The sequence below is a fragment of the Ornithorhynchus anatinus genome, chromosome 11 (assembly GCF_004115215.2).
Source record: "Ornithorhynchus anatinus isolate Pmale09 chromosome 11, mOrnAna1.pri.v4, whole genome shotgun sequence".
NCBI classification, from domain to species: Eukaryota; Metazoa; Chordata; class Mammalia; order Monotremata; family Ornithorhynchidae; genus Ornithorhynchus; species Ornithorhynchus anatinus.
Window position 1 is genome coordinate 8,183,050 of NC_041738.1, and position 19,623 is coordinate 8,202,672.

Consider the following 19,623-nt stretch of genomic DNA (forward strand, 5'->3'; position numbering starts at 1 on the left):
GGAAACAGAATCACAAACTGCTCCCCAAATCCTTACCATCAGACCGCAGGGGCACCTAGTGAAACCTGAAGAAGGTAAGTACGAGATGAACAAAAGGAGACACTTCTTTGCCCAGGGGGTGGTAAACATATGAAATGGTCACTCCAGGAAGTCGGACGGGGGGCACGATAGGTAGGTGACAGGGGGTTGGCTAAATCCCTGGGTTGGGGGAGGGGGCCGGGGGGGCAACGACCTTAGGGACGCCAAGAGGAAAAGTCAGAGGCACTCGATGATCCATCCCCAACCAGAGGGGCAACCATCGCCCGATTCTCGCAAGCAGCCGGGAGCCACCGTTTTAGCTGAGGAACCAGGGGCCTGGCTCTTGGCCTTTTGTTCTGACGGATCAGGAAACCGGAGATGATCTGGGACTTGAACTGAAATTTCCTACCGTGCTGATTTTTGACCTGGCTCGACAGCGGCCCAGAAAACAAGATTCCCGAAGCTCGGGAGGCCCACTTACCGCCCGCCCTCGACAGCACAGAGAAAACAGAGAAGGGGGAAGCGAGCCAAGGAGGCAGCTGGGTAAGTGGGACAAGGAAAACCCTGCAGACGCCTGGATCGCCCAGGAGTCACGTCTCTGGATCGGTGCCTGTGTCGGCTTCCTGAGCGGCTCAGACCTGTCTCTCTGCCACCGGGGCGCCTGGCAGAACCAGCACCTCCCGTTTTCGGGACGGGCAGCCCGGCTCGGCACAGAAGGGGCCGCGGGGTCTGGCAGAGACGCCCCAACTTCCCCGCATCGACAGCTCCTCCGCCCTGGCACACCCCGTATCCCGGCGGGCACCCAGCCAACGTTCTCCGCCTCTTTTGCTCCTCGCCCTCCTAGCTTGGGTCTGCCGGAACCAAACCCGGCCACGTGGCTGCTGGGGCCAGGGGCGTGGCGGGTCCACCCGCCGAGAGCCTCGGCCTGGACTTAAGCACCACAGGAAGCGCCAACCCACGCAGCTCATATCTGCTCGGCATTTCGACTGCCTTCCGCCCACCCAATCCTGGTGGTTGGGGCCACAGGCGTCAACTGAGCGGAAGGAGTTTTGTGCTGAAGACCGAAAGCTCACAGCTTCTCCGGGAAGCCTTCCTAAGTTACCCCCACCTAGCAGCTGCAGTCATCCCGATCGCTCTAGTGAGAACCTCAACCCTTAAAGAGATCTCTGCCCCATCTGTTTGGGGTGCTGCCACCCAGGTTCTAGCTAACATATTTGGGGATGGATATTAGGTCAACTCACCTCTCCCGTCCCCCATCCCCTTAGACTGTAGGACCCTCAAGGACAGGGGCTGCTGGGACTCATTCTTCCTTCCCCTGGGTACGGTGCTCTGCTCCCAGAAGGTCCTCGGTGCTCCCCGGGGCCGGACCGCGCAGACACTTCTGCCGGCCCTCAGAGTGGAATCGCCGCCCCCTCCCCCGCCTCGGGGTGCCCGCTCTGCCCGCTCACCACCTACCCTTGGATCGATCACCAAGTAGGTCTGGATGTTCATCTCCTTCAGGTAGGCATCCCGCAGCTGCCCGTTCCCCTCCTCCACCTCGTATTCCTTGTCCAGGTGGCTCAGGGTGGCCTCGGTGATGTGCACCCGGCTGCAGGGGGAGGGAAACCGCCAGCCCGGGAGGGCCCTCAGGGGCTGCCTCAGACCGGCCTCGCCCGTGGCTCGGGACCCCGGACCACCAGATAGCCGAGCCTCGGCCACTCCTCGGCGGGCCCTCCTCCCCAACCTGCCTCCGCGGGATGGGGAATGCTCGGGAAAGCCACAGTTGTGGCCACCACTGTTATTTTTTCTTTTTTTTGAGGTATTCGTTAAGCGCTTGCTATGCGCCAAACACCGTCCTAAGTCCTGGGGCAGATATGAGGTAATCGGGTCCCATTCGGGGCTCACAGTCTTGATCCCCATTTTACAGATGAGGTAAGTGAGGCCCAGAGAAGTGAAATGACTTCCCCAAGGTCACACGGCAAAGTAGTGGCTGAGCCCAAATCCAGGTCCTTCTGACTCCCGGCCCTGTGCTCTATCCACTAGGCCATGCTGCTTCTCTAATTCTGTTGTATCGTACTCTCCCAACCGTCAAGGACAATGCTCCGCACATAGTTAGCGATCGATAAATAGCACTGATTGATTTCACCATCACCGTCATCATCGTTATAACTGAGCGGCCTCGGACTCTGCTCCGCGGGCTCGGGGACTGCTTGCCACGCCAGAGGTGATGGACCTTGACGGGACGTCACGGCTAGGAAATAGGCCGAGGGAAGGCGGGGGGACTCTAATCAGGTTCGTCTCTCCCGCCTGCTCCAGGGCCAGGTTGATCTGCCCTGATGGAGCCTTGAGCTAGAAGTGGAGCTGGAGGTGTCGGAGCTGAGCAGTGCGGCCCAAGCCTCTCTCACCCTATTTTGGGGGGCCAGTCTCCCACCCCAGCCACCCCCAGCCGGGCTCCCAGCTCCCCCGAGCAGAGGGTGACCCCAGGGCGGGGTGCGCTCTTACCCAGGGACGCCCGCGGACTCCATGCGGTTGGCGAGGGAGACGTCATGGGACCACACGTCGTACTGCCACTTCCGCAGGCCGATGACGCCGCACAGCACGTTTCCCGAGTGGATGCCGACCCGCATGCTGATGTCCACCCCCGTGGCCTCCTTCACCTGCCTGCATGACCACCAGACAGGACTATCAGCTTGGCCCCTGCCCCCTGCCCCCTGCCCCGAGTCAGACCATCACTGCTTTTCCAAGCAGCTGAAACTACCCGGCCGGTTGTGGGATTAAGGGATAATGCCGCTACGGGACAATTCGGCCACCCCCCTCAACTGCTCACATTTACTGCTGCTGCTCACACTCTCTTATTCTGCTCTGACATCTCTCGTCTTCCTCTCTCTACCCCATTTCCCTCCTTCCTGGGTCACTGGTTTTTTTTAATGATATTTGTTAAGCACTTACTGTGTACTAGAAAGTGTACTAAGCAGTGGGGTATCTATAAGGTAATCAGGTTGGACAAAGTCCCAGTCCCGCCTAGGATTCACAGTCTTAATCCCCATTTTGCAGACAAGGTAACTAAGGCCCAGAGAAGTGAAGCGACTTGCCCGTGGTCACACGGCAGACAAGTAGCAGAGCTGGGATTAGAACCCAGGTCCTTCTGACTCCCGGGCCCATGCTCTATCCACTAGACCACGCTGCTTCAATTTCGCCACTTGAGTCCAACCTCCTTAACACTTAGTTGCTCATGCTACCCTCTCTCCATACAGCACTTAGGTACAGATCCTTATATTCAGTTGCTCAGGACAAGCAGAGTAGCCTAGTGGAAAGAGCACAGGCCTGGGAGTCAGTGGAACAGGCTTCTAACCCCGTCTCTGCCGCGTACCTGCTGTGTCACCTTGGGCAAGTCACTTAATTTCTCTGTGCCTCAGTTCCTGCAAAATGGGGATTCAATGCCTCTTCTCCCTACTTAGACTGTATGGGGTCTAATTAACCTGAATCTACCCCAGTACTTAGTACAGTGAGACAGAAGTGTCTCTTCTACTTAGACTGTGAGTACCATGAGGGACATAATTACCTTAAATCGACCCCAGCACTTAATACAGTGCTTGACCCACAATCAGCATTTAACAAAGACCACAATAATTACTTCCCTTACATGTAAATTATTTTAGAGTCTATCTCCCCTGCTGGATTGTAAGCTCCTTGAGGACAGAGAGGGTTTCTACTTACTCTGTTGCCCTCTACCAAGAGTTTAGTAGAGTGTTCCAAACAGACTAAGAGCTCAATAAATACTACGGATTGGGTCTTCCTCAGAGTTTCCAGAAGAGGACATTCAGTGTTCCCAATCACTCTTTCCAATGGCTCGCAAGCCTAACGTGAATCCCTTCTGCTGCAATTAAAACTTTCTCCCTCTCTTTCTGCCTTGAGTCACTCAGATAATATCCTTTCCCAGGTTAGGAGCTGGTCCTCAGCTTTCTCTTCTACAGCCTCAAGAATCCTGGCTCTTTTAGTCTTTCCTCCCTTTCAGATCAAGCCGTTTTGGTGCTCCAGTCTAGGGCTATAGTGGCTGTCCATATAGCCCTGGGGCCCCAGCAACCCAGAGAGGAGAAGGAAAGGATTACGGGTGGAGGGGGAGAGGACGAGGGGCGGGGGAGATCGGGGGACAGAGAAAAGGACAGAGTAGAAGAGGGGAAAACAGGGGGGAGGGAGAGAAAGACCCCAAACTTCACATGTGTAAGTTTGCCCAAATTCATTCCATCACATACTTTATGGCCTCACACATGTCCAAGCCCATCTTCACGCAGTTGCGAGCGTGGGTGGGGAGAGACACAGGCAGGCCGGAGACGCAGTAATAGCAGTCCCCGAGAATCTTGATCCGCATACATTCGTTCTCCTGAAAGACACGGAAAAATGGAGGCGGGGGAGGGATCACGGAGGGACCAGCCGGGGGCCCAATCGTTCCTAAAAGCCTCACGGATCTGCCCTGGAACAGACAGGAGACCGGACCAATCCATCCCGACGCCCGCCTGCCCGAGTTTGCCTGGAAGAACCCCAGTGGCGGCTTTTTCACGGGGGACTGTTAACGGGGACTGGGGCCAGCTGGGACTAATGGTGGTGGGGTTTGGGGGAGACTTGTATGGAGGTTTTGTTACAGAGGAATTTTTAAATGAAGAAGAGCAGCAGGGTGGCCTGGTGAAGGCAGTAAAGGATCAGGAACAGACATAGGCATTTTGATCCTGTCTCCGTCACTTACCTGCTGTGTGACTTGGGGAGAGTGGCTTAACTTTTCAGGGCCTCGCATGAGGAAACTGGGGATTCAATACCTGTTCCTCCCACCCATGCCCACGCTTTAGACTGTGAGCCCCTGTGGGACGGGGACTGTTTCCGACCTGATTAGACTGCATCTACCCCAGTGTTTGACAAGTGTTGAACGAATAACTCAATCCCTCTTCCTCCTCATCTCCAAATCAAGACCCCCTGGCTCATCTGCTCTGCCCCCACAGGTGTTGGATAGGGGGAAGGAAACACAAGTGCTTTGTTCCCGCAGGCGGCTCAGGGGTGAGGGATTGGTGGGCAGAGAAACAACTGGCTAACACGCATATAGGGATTATCTGCAAATTTCAATTATCCAGGCTCCATCTGCATCCATCGGACGGCACTGACAGTTCCACCCTTCCTCGGGAGCCCTGAGCCCTCCACCCAGCCATCAGGCCCTACTGTCTACAATTTGCCGTGGCCTCTAGTGTCCCCGGGATGCTCAGTGTCATCGAATGGATTCAGTCCAGTTGGCCCAGTTCGTTACTCAGAAGGCCACTCCCTCTGGTTCTAGCCCCGACCTTAACAACTAGTCAAATGACTTGCTAGGAATCCCTGTCCCCTGGGGAGCCCGGCGGCCAATGGCGCTTCAGCAGAGGCCAGCGGAGGGCGTGGGGAAGGCAGCCCCTCATTTTTCAGTGGCTTCTTCTCCTCTCCCCCAGGACCCCGGCTGCTCAGACTGCACTCTTCAAAGGATTTCACTCCTCTGGGAACTCGGCCCTGAAATGTTTGGGGACCGCGGCCCGCTCTGATCCTGGCATGGGGAGATCCCCGCGGGGACCGGCACCCGGGCTATCTTGGCCTTCCTCTGTCGCAGCGGGGGCCAACTTCGGTGAACTTTGAACTGAACGGAATGGATGCGGGCTTCCGGCAGAGGTTCCGGAAAGCTAAATTTCAATTCGGTCCAATTTGAAATCGAGGCCAGCCAATTAAAATGAGTTCTTATTGAAACCTAGGAAATGGGAGTGAGACTGTGAGGGTCCCCGTGTGTGTGTCTCTCTCTTTCTCTGTCCATCTCCACCTGTCTGCACAGGGAGGCGGCCCAGTCTCGTGGAAAGGGCCCCCGGCCATTGGAGGACCCAGGCCCCAGTCCCACCCAACTCCGTCATTGGCCTGCTGTGTGACCTCAGGCAAGTCACTCAACCTCTCTGAGACTCAATTTCCTCATCTTTAAAAAGGGGATCAGGCAACTGCTCTCCTTCTCTCTTAGAATATAAACCCCACGTGGGATCCGGCCCGGGTTTAGTCCGATTCTCTAGCGTCCAACCCAGGGCTTGGCATAAAGTCAGCACTTAGTAAGTAACATAACTAACAAGCCCTGGGTCTTGAGGGTTGTGAGCTCAGCTTGAGTAGGACTAGGGGAGGAAGGGAGGAAAGGGGTCCCAGCACTTGGATTCTGTAAAATGAGGGTAGTAACGCCTGTCTCTCCTTACTTACAAATGGCAATAAAGACGATTGCATTTACTAGGGATTTACTATGTGCTGAGCACTGGGGCAGATACGAGAGAATCAGATCGGGCACGGTTCCTGTCCCACAAATACTTTACCATCTAAGAGGGAGGGAGAGCGAGTATTTTACCCTCAATTTGCAGCTGAGGAAACTGAGGCCCAGAGAAGTGACACACTGCAGGCAAGTGGCCAAGCCGGGTCTAGAACCCAGGTCCTCTGACTTCCAATGTCATGCTCCTTTCATGAGACCACCCTGTGGCCAAAGAGCTCTGGAAAATAAAAAAATGCTCTACAAAGTCAAGGTATTATTGAATAGAAATTACAATAACAATAATAATCGTGGTATTTGCTAAGTGCTTACTACGTGCCAAACCCTGTGCTAAGATACAAGATAATCAGGTCCTACATGGGGCTCTGTCTAAGTAGGAGGGAGAACAGGTATGGAATCCCCGTTTTACAGATGAGGGAACTGGGGCTCAGAGCAGCGAAGCGACTCGCCCAAGGTCTCACAGCAGGTGTGTGGTCAGGCCGGGATTAGAACCCGGGTTCTCTGTCTCCCAGACCCGGGCTATTTCCACAGGGTCAGAGAGACTTAAACTATGAACCAAGGAGAACGGCAGAGAGCCAGCCAGAGCCTCGGGGGACAGGGAAAGCCCCGGAGCCAGAAAGCCCTGGCAAGACCCAGCCGGAAGGCCTGCAGAAGGAGCTTACCTTGGCAATCTGGTCAAACTTTCCAAACAGCTCATTAAGCATGACCACCAGCTCCTTGGGGGAGCAGTCGCTGGCCAGCCGGGTGAAACCCACAATGTCCGCGTACAGGATGCTGAGGAAGAGAAAGAGGAAAGCTGGGGGAGGGACGGGATGGAGGGGATGCAACATGGAGAGCAGACACTCCCTGCTTGGCCCGGGCGGCGGAGGGCACAAGCATCAACCTCTGGGAAGTTGGCATCCCTTCTCTGGGAAGGGGGGGCATGGCTCCGGCAATGGCAAGGACCGAAACCTTTGTGCTTTCAGAAACTCAAACACACAGCCCATTTCCTGGCCACCCTGACACCCCATGCCTAGGCAGCCCAGACAAGGTCCCAGAGGGAGAGGAGGGAGGTTAGCTAGCTCTAAGGACGTAAAATGATCCTCATTCATTCATTCAATAGTATTTATTGAGCGCTTACTATGTGCAGAGCACTGTACTAAGCGCTTGGGATGAACAAGTCGGCAACAGATAGAGACAGTCCCTGCCGTTTGACGGGCTTACGGTCTAATCGGGGGAGACGGACAGACGAGAACGATGGCAATAAATAGAGTCAAGGGGAAGAACATCTCGTAAAAACAATAGCAACTAAATAGAATCAAGGCGATGTACAATTCATTAACAAAATAAATAGGGTAACGAAAATATATACAGTTGAGCGGACGGGTACAGTGCTGTGGGGATGGGAAGGGAGAGGTGGAGGAGCAGAGGGAAAAGGGGAAAATGAGGCTTTAGCTGCGGAGAGGTAAAGGGGGGATGGCAGAGGGAGTAGAGGGGGAAGAGGAGCTCAGTCTGGGAAGGCCTCTTGGAGGAGGTGATTTTTAAGTAAGGTTTTGAAGAGGGAAAGAGAATCGGTTTGGCGGAGGTGAGGAGGGAGGGCGTTCCAGGACCGCGGGAGGACGTGACCCAGGGGTCGACGGCGGGATAGGCGAGACCGAGGGACGGCGAGGAGGTGGGCGGCAGAGGAGCGGAGCGTGCGGGGTGGGCGGTAGAAAGAGAGAAGGGAGGAGAGGTAGGAAGGGGCAAGGTGATGGAGAGCCTCGAAGCCTAGAGTGAGGAGTTTTTGTTTGGAGCGGAGGTCGATAGGCAACCACTGGAGTTGTTTAAGAAGGGGAGTGACATGCCCAGATCGTTTCTGCAGGAAGATGAGCCGGGCAGCGGAGTGAAGAATAGACCGGAGCGGGGCGAGAGAGGACTCGCCAGGGGCCCGTGCGCTCCTCTGCTCCTGATACCTGGAGTTCCTTTTTCTTCTTTTCATTTTTTTAAATGGTATTTGTTAAGTGCTTACTTTGTGCCAGGCACTGTACAAAGCGCTGGGTGAGATATAAGCTAATCAGGTGGGACGCAGTCCATATCCCTCATGGGGCGCACAGTCTTCTGTCCCCTTCTCTTCACCCAACCAAGTCCTTGCCCCATAAAACTGTTCCAAAGGTTCACCTGCCCCAGAGGCTTCTCCTATCACCCTCCTTTCCAGCCAATCACCCCAACGTCTTCTGCCACCGCCCTGGAACCTCTAACAAAAACTTTCCTATATTTCTGCTGTCTCTATGCTGCACTGTTTGTGTCCCTCCATTTCTAGCTCTCGGTGCGACTCGGATGGCAGGTTGCCATCCTTGAGTGTTTGTGTGCTCTTTGTGCCCCACTGGGAGGGTGAGGAGGTTGCAGGGCCCAAGGTCTGCCTTTCCTCTGTATCCCCCCCAGAACAGGCAGGGCAGTGAGTGCTCAGTACACCCCACCAACTGGTTGGCTACTCTGGGCCCTTCACTAAGGGGGCGGCCAGAGCCGGGAGCCGAATAGTTTGGGGGTACAGCATCTGGGGTTCCCCCAGCCGGGAGGACTGCAGTGACCACCGGAATGAGAGTTCTTGGATGTTGGGGTTGCCCCAAGGTTCAAAGGTCCCCTGAGTGTCACCATTCTCAAGACAGAAGCAACCTCAGGATTCTTCCCCAGGGTAAGCACGTTGTGGGCATGGAACAAGCCCACCCACTGTTATACTGTACTCTCCCAAGCGCTTAGTACAGTGGTCTGCACACAGTAAGCACTCAGTAAATACCACGGATGACGATGACGACCTGCCTGAGGCCTAGCTTCCCAATTTCACTGCAAGCCCTCCCTCCTCACTTTCAGATGCCCCTTACCCTGAATACCACAGGGATTGTTTAGGGTTTCAGCAGCCAGACCCTGTTCATCAAAGGCTGGTAGGGAGGGAACTTCGAATCTTCCTCCCACTCTTTCTTTGGTAGCGTCCCTCTCCGGCCAGAAGCCGTAGCTCCTTCTCCACTTCTCTGAAAGGATTCCCTCCAGCCCCCGGTGGGTCATACGGGCTTGAACCTCATCTGTGCTCAGATTAGTAATATGCTTTCTTGCACAGAAAACTAGAGAACAGAATTCCTTCCCAAACTACTTATAGCCCTGACAGGACCCACAGCCAACTCTTCCTCTCAGGAGCCTTCTTGGCTTTCTCGTAAACTTCCTCTCTGTCTCCTCCGGGGCAGTGTGGGTAAGGGTAAGGGCATCTATGTCCAGCACAGGGGAATGGTGAGGAGGAAGCAACCTCACCGCCAACCTCAGGACAGGGAGTTGGCAGCCTCCGGTGCCCGCACCCACCTCACGTTCTGGTGCCTCTTGACGTAGAGACTGTGGAAGTTGTTGTCGGGTGCGTGGCGGGTGTCGTTGTTCTCCTTCAGCCGCTCGATGATGGCCAGCTTCATGCCCATGGAGATGTGGGCCGGTAGCACCGACAGCAGCAGGTTTTCCTGGGGAGGTCGGGGGGAGACGGGGCGGCGTCAGGCAGAGAGAGTGGGTGGTCCCTGGGGCGGGGAGGGGGAGGAAGAACATCCCTGCAAGCTGGGGGGCACCTCAAAGGGTCAAAAGCACCGGTGTTTCCCGTGCAGGACCGCTCCCCATCCCTAGGGAATGGAGAGGGAGAAGCGGAGAGGGCAAATTCATTTTGGATTCTAAGTGAAGCCCGGCGGGGGGCGGCCAGAGCCGGGAGCTGAATAGTTTGGGGGTACAGCATCTGGGGTTCCCCAGCCGGGAGGACTGCAAAGACCACTGGAATGAGAGTTCTTGGATGTTGGGGTTCCCCCAGGGTTCAAAGTTCTCCTGAGCATCACCGTTCTCAGGACAGAAGCAACCTCAGGAGTCTTCCCCAGGGTAAACACGTTGTGTAGAATTTGGAGAGGGCAAATTCATATTGGACTCACCACGCAGAGTCTCTCTGGACTCTGTTAAGAGATTTCGTGAAATAATAACTGTGGCACTTGTAAAGTGTTTACTGCATGCCAAGCACTGTGCTAAGCTCTGAGGTAGATAGAGCACAATCAGAGCAGACACAATCCCTGCCCAACATGGGGCTCAGAGTCTAAGGTGGTGGAAGAATAGGCATTTAATCCCCCTGATAATAGAAATTGCTATTTCTGAAGTGTTCACTATGTGCCAAGCACTGTGCAAAACGCTGGGATAGATAGATACAAGATGCTCAGGCCAGACACAGTCCCTGCTCCGCATGGGGCTCACAGTCACAGTCGGAAAGAGGACAGCTATTGAGTCCTCATTTTACAGATTAGAAAACCAAAAGGACAGAGAAGTAAAATGATTTGCCCAAGGTCACACAGCAGGTGGGTGTCAGGGGTACGATTAGAACCCAGATTTCCTGACTCCCAATCCTGCGCTCGCTCTATCCACTAGGTCACGCTGCTTCTCTAAATGGCAACAACTTGCGACAACAGGCAGGCCCAGCCCTTAAACAGCCTTCGCATTTGTTTTCAGAAGGAGATCTCACTTTGTTCTTTAGGACTTCAGGCAGGTAGAGGACAGAGGAGGTTCCACAGAGGAGACTCCATGCCACCCTGCCTTCCGACCCCGCCGGGAAAGAGAAAAACAGCCACGGTTTGACACTACCCTCCAAAACTCCAGGAAGACTGATAGATACTAGAGTCGTATAGGGGTACACTGAACTCTGAGGAGCCTAAATTTCTGCTTCTCTGGCCACGACCAATCTGGTTTCTACTTTGTGTATTTGTAAGGGTTGTGTCTGTTTTCCTCATCATTCCTGATGTGTCTGTCTCCTATCCCTTCTCCCCAGTTATCCTAGTAGATTCAAGGGACAGGGACTGTGTCTAATTCCCCGTGTATTCTCTTCAATCACTTAGTACAGTGCTCAGCAGGAAGTAAGTACTTAATAAATACTACAAGGAGGGAGTGGAGAATTACCGCTCAGAGCCTCGGATGAACACTGTTGAACACTGAGGCCAGATTGCCAGCTCCCTGAGGGCAGGGATGAAATCCACTTACTCTCTTGTCCTTTCCTAAACAATGCTCCGCACATGGTGAGCGCTTTATAAATTCCCCCGATTGACAGAGGGCGAGGGGCTGATCGTCTTCTCTCTCTCTGCTCACCTGTTGCCTCTTCTCAATCTTCAGCTTCCTGCGGATCTGGATGAACTTGAGCGTGTGCTGGTAGAGGTGGCGGGAGGCGTCCTGCATCTGGTGCTTGTGGAAGGCTCCCACCACGTTCCCGCAGAGGAAGATGATGGCGTTGGCGATCAGCTGCGTGGGGGTAGTCGGGAGGGGAGACGGAAAGGAAGCAAAGATCCTAGAGTGTAGACTCTGAGGTCGTTGTGGGCAGGGAATGTGTGTCTCTGGTATAATGTACTCTCCCAAGCGCTCAACACTGTGCCCTGCACACAGTAAGCGCTCAATAAATACGACTGAATGAATAAACAGAAGGTAACTTGTGGCGGGTGCAGGGAGCCTTGTCTCAGCTCCACCTCACAGAGCCACAATCCCCTCAGCCCCAAGTCCATGCTCTCAGCTGGCGGGGATTGAAGAGGAGGAAAAGGAGGCAGGCAGTTGGCCTCCTGACCGATTTGGGAGGCCCTGAGAGACCACGGGAGAGTGCCCCGCCTCTGCCAAATCCCTGCCTTCCGCTTGCTTGGGGGGCCCGGGCCGGCCGCCTCAATGCCTGGCAGAGAAAACCATCCCCACCCCCACTCAGCCGCCATCCCAGAGCAGCGAGGCCCTGCCCCCCGCCTATGCAGCAATGTTGGAAATTCCTAGAAAATGCCTGGAGCTCCGACTTGCTAAGGAGCCCCAAAAGGCACCCTCACCCTTAGGAGAGCCCGACACTGCCTGAACCCCAAAAGGCAAAGTAGTACGGATAAGTGTTCCCGGGACCTTCCCAGCCGCCCCCTCCCCGACTCTTTTGCCCCATCCTGGCTGAGAGCAGCAGCTGTTGCCCTCAAATAGCCACTTGGTGCAATGACATTATCCCACTGTGCCGGGAGCTGCGTCAACTGCCCGGCTACAAGCCGTACGGCTCTTTGAGCCCCAATTACTCAGCGTTTTCATTTTGTTTGGCTTTTCTGCAAACCCCAAGCCCCAAGTTACAGAATAAGGTGTCAGGTTTACTGGAGAGTAAGAAAAGCATGACCTTTTCCTTAAGCCTCTTCTTATTCGGTCGTATTTATTGAGCATTTACCGTATGCAGAGCACTGAGCATTTAGGCCTCCTGGGGAAACCTAACCCCCCAGCTCGTTCCGGAGACCCTTCTGAAGTACAGCTGGGCAAAGCCACCCGAAGGCAAGAGATCCGCCCAACCCGGTGTCAAGTCGGCTGGCAGTTTGGGATAGGAGTGAAAGACCTTTTCATCTGGACTTGTGTTTCAGGGAAAGGCAAGGTGAGCGAGGAGCAGGTTGGAAAAACTTCACTCCCAGACCCCAACCGCCCCAGGCCCACAGTGCCACTCTGCCCAGGAGTGTGGGCAGCCCCCTTCTCACCCCCCTAAATTTTTCTAGCATCCTGGGAGGAGGGACCATAGGAGACGACATTTGCCTCTAGGAGCGGTCTGCAGCAAAGAAACGAGCACAAGATGTAACGACTCCGTAGAGTTATACTGTACTCTGTTATTGTTATACTGTAGTCTCTCAAGTGCTTAGTACAGTGCTCTGCGAACAGTAGGCGCTCAATCGTCGACTGATGGATCTCCAGGGCCAGTTCGTGTCCCCTCCCCGCTTCATCTCCAGAGTGCCTCCCAAGCCCTGGGCTATAGGGGTGGGGAGGGGCCGGGGAGGGAGACATGGTGAGGAGAGGAGTGAGGAAAGATATTCTAAATGTCTCATAGGTTTCCGGAGTGGTGACAGTACACAGCTGCAGGCGTTCTTCAGAAAGGGAAAATTGGCTCAGAGGTTATCTCAGTTAGCGAGACATGACGAACACCCAGAAAATATGTGCCGTTTGCCCTCCTTGCAGGTGGTCAGGGGACTCACTCTAATGATGACCATCCCCCCCCCACCCCCGCCCAACACACACACACATACACACTCTCTCTCTCTCTTTTCGCAAAAAGCAGGGAGGGGACAGATGGGTGCCACGAAACAAACTCCCAGTGCTTAGCGAAGGAGCGTCGCCTACTGGATAGAGCCTGGGCCTGGGAATCAGAAGAACCTGTATTCTAATCCCTGCTCTGCCATTTAGGCAAATCGCTTCACTTCTCTGTGCCTCAGTTACCCCATCTATAAAATGGGAGTTAAGGCTGCGAGCCCCATGTGGGACAGGGATTGTGTCCAATCTGATTTGCTTGTATCCAACCCGGCACTTAGTACAGTGCCTAGCACAGAGTAACTGCTTAACAGATACATTATTATTATTGTTGTTACTATTATTATTGGAAAGGCAGTGAAGACTGATGTTCCACCCCTCCATTTCCCAGGGGCAGCTGCCTTAATTCCTGGCGTTTTGCTCTGTAAGTAATAATAATCGTGGTGTTTGTTGAGCACATACTACGTGCTGAGCATTGTGCTCAGCACTGGGGTGGAGAAACAAGACAATCAGATGGGACACAGTTCCCGTCCCCAGTTCTGCTGCCTTTCTGCTTTGCGGGTGCATCCCCCTTCCAACTGTAGGGTGAGTTTTCTGGGGCTTTCCACGTTTCACTCCCTGGCCTTTCCGAGGAACAGGGGAAGACTTGTAAACGAGGCTCCCAGCTTCCCTCCTAAATATCCCCCTTTCACCGGCACTGGCCAGACACCTAGCTGTCAGGAGGCGGGCTACCAGTCCCGGGTTCTGATGGACGGAGACCCTCAAGGGATCCGCCTCTCGGAGCGGACTCCTCCGCGGGGTCTCCGAGAGGACGTCTGGAAGGGGAACCCACAGAGGTACCCATCCCCAGTGGTTGTTGGGAAGCCCTGGTCCAGGTGTGGAGCCGGGAGAAACCCTGACACCATAGGACCTGATGCAATCCCAGGCCTCCTACAGGTATTTCAGGGCCTCAGCTCAACTGGGAGATGTTTGTTTTAAAGCTCCGGGAGACCTGAAGGCTAAACTCCCAAGACCACCGGGGCTCAAACTCCTGCCAGAGACGTGACCTGTGAGGTGTGTGACCTTGGGCACGTCACTTAACATCTCTGGGCCTCAGTTCCCTCAACTGTAAAATGGAGATTCGATACTTCTTCTTCCTCCTACTTAGACTTGTGAGCTCCATATGGGACAGTCAGTCAGTCAACTGTACTTACTGTGCGCTCACTGTGTGCACAGCATGGTATTAAGCACTTGGGAGAGTACAAAAACGATACAACACACAACAAACTTACAGTATAGAGGGGGAGACAGATATTAACATAGATGAAATTAAAGATACGTACACAAATGCTCTGGGGCTGCAAGCGGGGATGAATAAAGGGACAATGCAGAAAGGGGGTGGAAGAAAAGGAAAAGAGGGCTTAGTCAGGGAGGGCCTCTTGGAGGAAATGTGCCTTAATAATGGTTTGAAGGAAGTGGAGAAGAGAAATTATCTGTTGGATATGAAGGCGGAGGGCGATCCAGGCCAGAGACGGAACGTGGGCGAGAGGTCGGTGGCATGATAGATGAGATGGAGGTACAATGAGAAGGTCAGCATTAGAGCAGCAAAGTGTGGGAGTTAGGTTGTAGTAGGAGAATAGCAAGGTGAGGTAGGAGAGGGCAAGGTGATTGATTGCTTTAAAGCTGATGGTCAGGAGTTTTTGTTTGATGCGAAGGTGGATGGGCAGCCACTGGAGGTCCTTGAGGAGGGGGGAAACGTGACCTGAACATTTGAGAAGCAGCATGGCTTAGTGGAAAGAGCCCGGGCTTTGGAGTCAGAGGTAATGAGTTCGAATCCCGACTCTGCTACTTGTCAGCTGTGTGACTGTGGGCAAGTCACTTAACTTCTCGGGGCCTCAGTTCCCTCATCTGTAAAATGGGGATTAACTGTGAGCCTCACATGGGACAACCTGATTACCCTGTATCTACCCCAGCGCTTAGAACAGTGCTCTGCACATAGTAAGCGCTTAACAAATACCAACATTATTATTTCTGTAGAAAAATGATCTGGGCAGCAGAGTGACGTATGGACTGGAGTGGGGAGAGGGCAGGAGGCAGGGGAGGTCAGCATAGAGGCTGATACAGTCATCAGGGCAGGAAAGGATAAGTGCTTGGATTAACATGGTAGCAGTACTGTCTGACAGAGACTGTGTTCAACCAGATTAACTTGTTCTACCCCAGTGTTCGGCACATAGTATGTGCCTAACAAATACCATTAAAAAAAAATCATGTCAGTGAGGGGCGGGAGGCACTGAACACGTGGCTAAGGCCATTGGGAAATCTGCTCTCGAGGCCTTTGACACAAGAAAGATTCTCTCCTGAGAGGCAGGGAAGGGAGGCTGCTTAGTTAATTGGGTGTGCTATTTATTAATCGCTTACTATGATTGAGCACTGGGGCAGATTCAAGATAACCACAGGGTTGATATTTATTATGTCCTTACTACTTGCCAAGCAGTGTGCTAAGCGCTGGGGTAGATATAAGATAGTCAGATCAGACACAGTCCCTGTCCCACATGGGGCTCACTGTCTAAGAGGGAGGGAGAGCAAGTATTAGATCCCCACTATACTGATGAGGAAACTGAGGCACAGGAAAGCGACTCGCCCAAGGTGACGCAAGCAGGCAGGGGGCGGAGCTGGGACTAGAACCCAAGTCTCCCAATCCCAACTTTCCACTTGGCATCCCTGATCCTTCATGAGGCTGAAATCTAAGAGGTAGAGAGCAAGGCTCTTATCTCCATTTCACAGACATGAAAACCAAGGCCCAGACAGGTCACGGGTCTTGCTCCAGGTCCCACAATAGGTGAGTGGCAGAGCTGGGTCTAAGACCCAGGTTTCCTGGCTTCCAATCCCAAGCTCTTTCCACTCAGCCAGGCTGCCTCCCTTGGGGGATGGATCCAGTGAGCTCTTGGGCTACCTTGGGTAAGTCACTTAACTTCTCTGTGCCTCAGTTTTATCTATAAAATTCATTCATTCATTTAATTAAATCACATTTACTGAGTGTTTATTATGCACAGAGCACTGTACTAAGCACTTGGAAAGTACAATTCGGCAGCAGATACAGTCCCCACCCAAAAATGGGTTTGGGGGATCAAGACTGTGAGACTGTCCCCATGTGGGACAGGAACCGTGTCCATTCTGATTCCCTTATATCTATCCTAGCACTTAGTATAATACTTGGCACATAGTAAGTGTTTAACAAATACAAGAATTATTATCACTAATATATTATTATTATTATCATTATTATTAAGGGCTAAGAGGAAAACACTGAATTGAGATCTTTTTCTCCACTCTGCTCCAATCCAGATCAGAGCATCACCAGCCCACCCCCACCCCCGGCCCCAACATCCAGCAGGGCCAACAGTCAGGTCACCCTGGAGCCGGGCCTGAGGGTCAGGGCCCGTTCTAGTCTGGACAGCAAGAGAGTGAGGGAGGGAAGGTCCAGGAATGCCAGCCGGCTCAAGCTCAGCGGTCAGACACACTGCGGCACCGGCGGCCACTCACCCTCACCCCCACCCCCGCCCGCCCTCCCGAGAGGCCTGGTTTCCTGGCCCCGACTCTCCCCGGCAGCCGACGCCCGGCCTCATGGCTAAACCGGACGGCCACTCCGTATTCCCAGCCAAAGCGAAACAGTGCCGGACAAACGTACCTGGCTCCAGAAGCCTGTTCCCCACAGCCTGATGACAAAGACCAGCAGGTGGGATATGGCAGAGACGGTGCCGACGATGATGGCATCCTTCATCCCCAAGGGCAGCATAGTGTATACTGTGAAGATCAGGAACAGGAAGAACGGGACCTGGGGCAGGACACGGGGTTCAGAACGAGGTTGGAAACTAAGGAAAGAGTGTGGTGGGGGTGGGGGTGGGGGGGGTTGTCCCCTCCAGCTGACTCAGTCTGACTATGGGTCTGAATGTTTTTAGTTATGGTGGGGGTGAAGGAGAAGGCACCCAAGACCTAGGTACAGTCAACTCTGGTAATCCTGTGGCTGATTATTCGGTGGGAAGATGACGATAATGATTGTAGTATTTGTTAAGCACTTACTGTGTGCCAAACATTGTACTAAGCTTTGGGTTGATACAAGATAATCAGTTCAGATACAATACCAGACTCACACGTGGCTCACAGTCTAAGCAGGAGAGGTACGGAATCCCCATTTTACGGATGAGGAAACAGGCCCAGAGAAGTGAAGTGACCTGCCCGAGGTCACTTGACGGGCAAGTGGCCGAGCCAGGACGAAAACCCAGGTCCTCTGACTCCCAGGCTTGTGCTCTCTTTCCCCTAGACCTCACTGCTTCTGGCTGCTTCTGGATTTTCCGAGTTCCTCTGCGCTGCCTGCCTTCTCTTTCCTGAGGAGCAGCTCTGGAGAAAGGCTTGGCAGAGAAGGAGGTTGACGGTCCTGGCCAAAGGGAGGAACTGGGTGGATTTTCTGAATTCGCAGCTACCAGGCCATTAGCGGGAATCCAGAGTAAGGGCAAAGCGACAGCCCCCAAGCCAAGGCCAAGTTCAGGCAGGAATCTGGGATGGATTTTACAGCACTTTGCCCCAGGACCTTCTCCCCGATGTTTCCCCATTTTAAAGGAAGGGACCTAGCTGCCGTTTACTGAGACTCCATTCCAAGGATCCCCGGGGCCACGTCAGTAAGGGCAGGGGGCCCGGGGCTAGAGTGGCTACCCGGACGGCTCCTTCCTCCCCCTGTTAAAGCGCTACCCTGTGGGACAGACCCTTCCTCCCTGTGTTAAAGCGCTGCCCTGTGGGCAGATTCCAGCTTTCTGGAGTTCCTTGGGTGCCCGGGACAGGCAACAGTGAGAGAGCCGTTGTGAAGCCTTGAGCCAGAGACGCTAATTAGCTCTCTCCTAGGACTGCTAAGTGGCCCCTTCGGAGGAGGAGCCGTCTGGAGGAGTCTACCTCAGGGACTGCTGCCTTGTAATTAGCCCTAGGTAATGATGTGTCCTGAGGGCAGGCTGGGACCTGCTCACCAGGGCGATTAGAGTCGAGGGGGCCACACGGAGGGCCAATACCCGACTCCCCCCCAGCCGTGTGTTATCTGGTCCGGGCTCCTCTCTGCTGTGTTTATCTAGGTCCAATTCCCAACACCCCCCCCCCCCGCCATGGGTTATCTGGGCCGACTCCCACGCAGCTGTGGTTTAACCAGCTCGGCTTCCCTCAGTCATGGGTTATCCAGGTCCGGCTCCCCGCAGTTGCAGATTATCCAGACCTGACTCCCCCCAGCTATGGATTACCTGGGCCCGGCTCCCCCCAACCATGGATTATCTGGATCCGGCTCTCCCCAGCCTCAGGTTAACCAGGCCCGGCTCTCCTGGACTCACCCCAATGGGGTTATCCAGACCCTATTCCCCACAGGTGGATCGACCAGCCCCTCTTCCTCCTCAACAACTCTGAGCCTCTTGGCCACTCCTCTTGTCTCCCCACCCCCCAACATCCTCCCTCACGCCCAGGGTGGTCAGGGGAAATCGGGGGTACGAGTCCAACCGCTGACTCCCCACGGTCCTCAGGAGTAGCTCCGTGATGGACTTAACGTTCGCCAGGGTATGAAGCAGAGAAGGGCCCCATTTCTCTATTATCCCCCAGCTTCAATCGGCGCTGGCGGAGATACGGGAAGGGCAAGGGGAGTGCGAAGACAGATACCTGTTCCCAGACGCAGATGTTCCCGTTCTTCCCTGAATCGAAGATGAGGACACAACCCAAGCTCAGGAAGCACAACCAGGTGAGCCCGGCAAAGAACCTGAGCCATCTCCGGAGCAAGGACTCGATGTACACGAGCACCGAAATGATCCCAAAGATGATCAGAGTCGTGAAGACTGTCACGATGAAGGCGAGATGATCTTCGATTTTCTGTTTCTGGCAACGCAAAGACACCCGCCCACCCCGTGAGGCTAAAGATTTCTTCAGCCTGGATAGAACCGTGCAAATGATAATAATAATTACGGTATTTAAGCGCTTATTATGTGTCAAGCACTTTCTAAGCACTGGGATAAAGACAAGCTAATTGATTGGAGAGAGTCCCTGTCCTACATGGGACTCACAGGCTTAACCCCCATTGTACAGGTGAGGTAACTGAGGCACAGAGAAGTTAAGTGACTTGCCCGAGGTCACAGTAGACAAGTGGCAGAGCCGAGATTAGAACCCACATCCTTTGACTCCTAAACCCGTGATCTTGCCAGTAGTCCATAGAGAAGCAGCAAGGTCTAGTGGGAAGAGCCCAGGCCTGGGTCTAAGACTTGCCTTCTGTGTGGCCTTGGGCAAGTCATATTACTTCTCCATGCCTC

General features: G+C 54.0%; 1 protein-coding gene across 3 annotated transcripts in view; it reads right to left on the reverse strand.

The window, feature by feature from the left end:
- ADCY7 (adenylate cyclase 7) overlaps positions 1-19,623 on the reverse strand; it is a 78,834-nt gene that overhangs the window by 17,080 nt on the left and 42,131 nt on the right. For all 3 annotated transcript variants that reach the window (XM_029075396.2, XM_029075397.2, XM_029075395.2), the window contains exons 3-10: positions 18,983-19,195; positions 16,986-17,132; positions 11,399-11,548; positions 9,605-9,753; positions 6,961-7,072; positions 4,251-4,378; positions 2,500-2,658; positions 1,474-1,606 (exon numbers count right to left, since the gene is read on the reverse strand). In XM_029075396.2, coding sequence (XP_028931229.1) covers positions 1,474-1,606; positions 2,500-2,658; positions 4,251-4,378; positions 6,961-7,072; positions 9,605-9,753; positions 11,399-11,548; positions 16,986-17,132; positions 18,983-19,195 — 1,191 coding nt within the window. The remainder of the gene's footprint in view (positions 1-1,473; positions 1,607-2,499; positions 2,659-4,250; positions 4,379-6,960; positions 7,073-9,604; positions 9,754-11,398; positions 11,549-16,985; positions 17,133-18,982; positions 19,196-19,623) is intronic.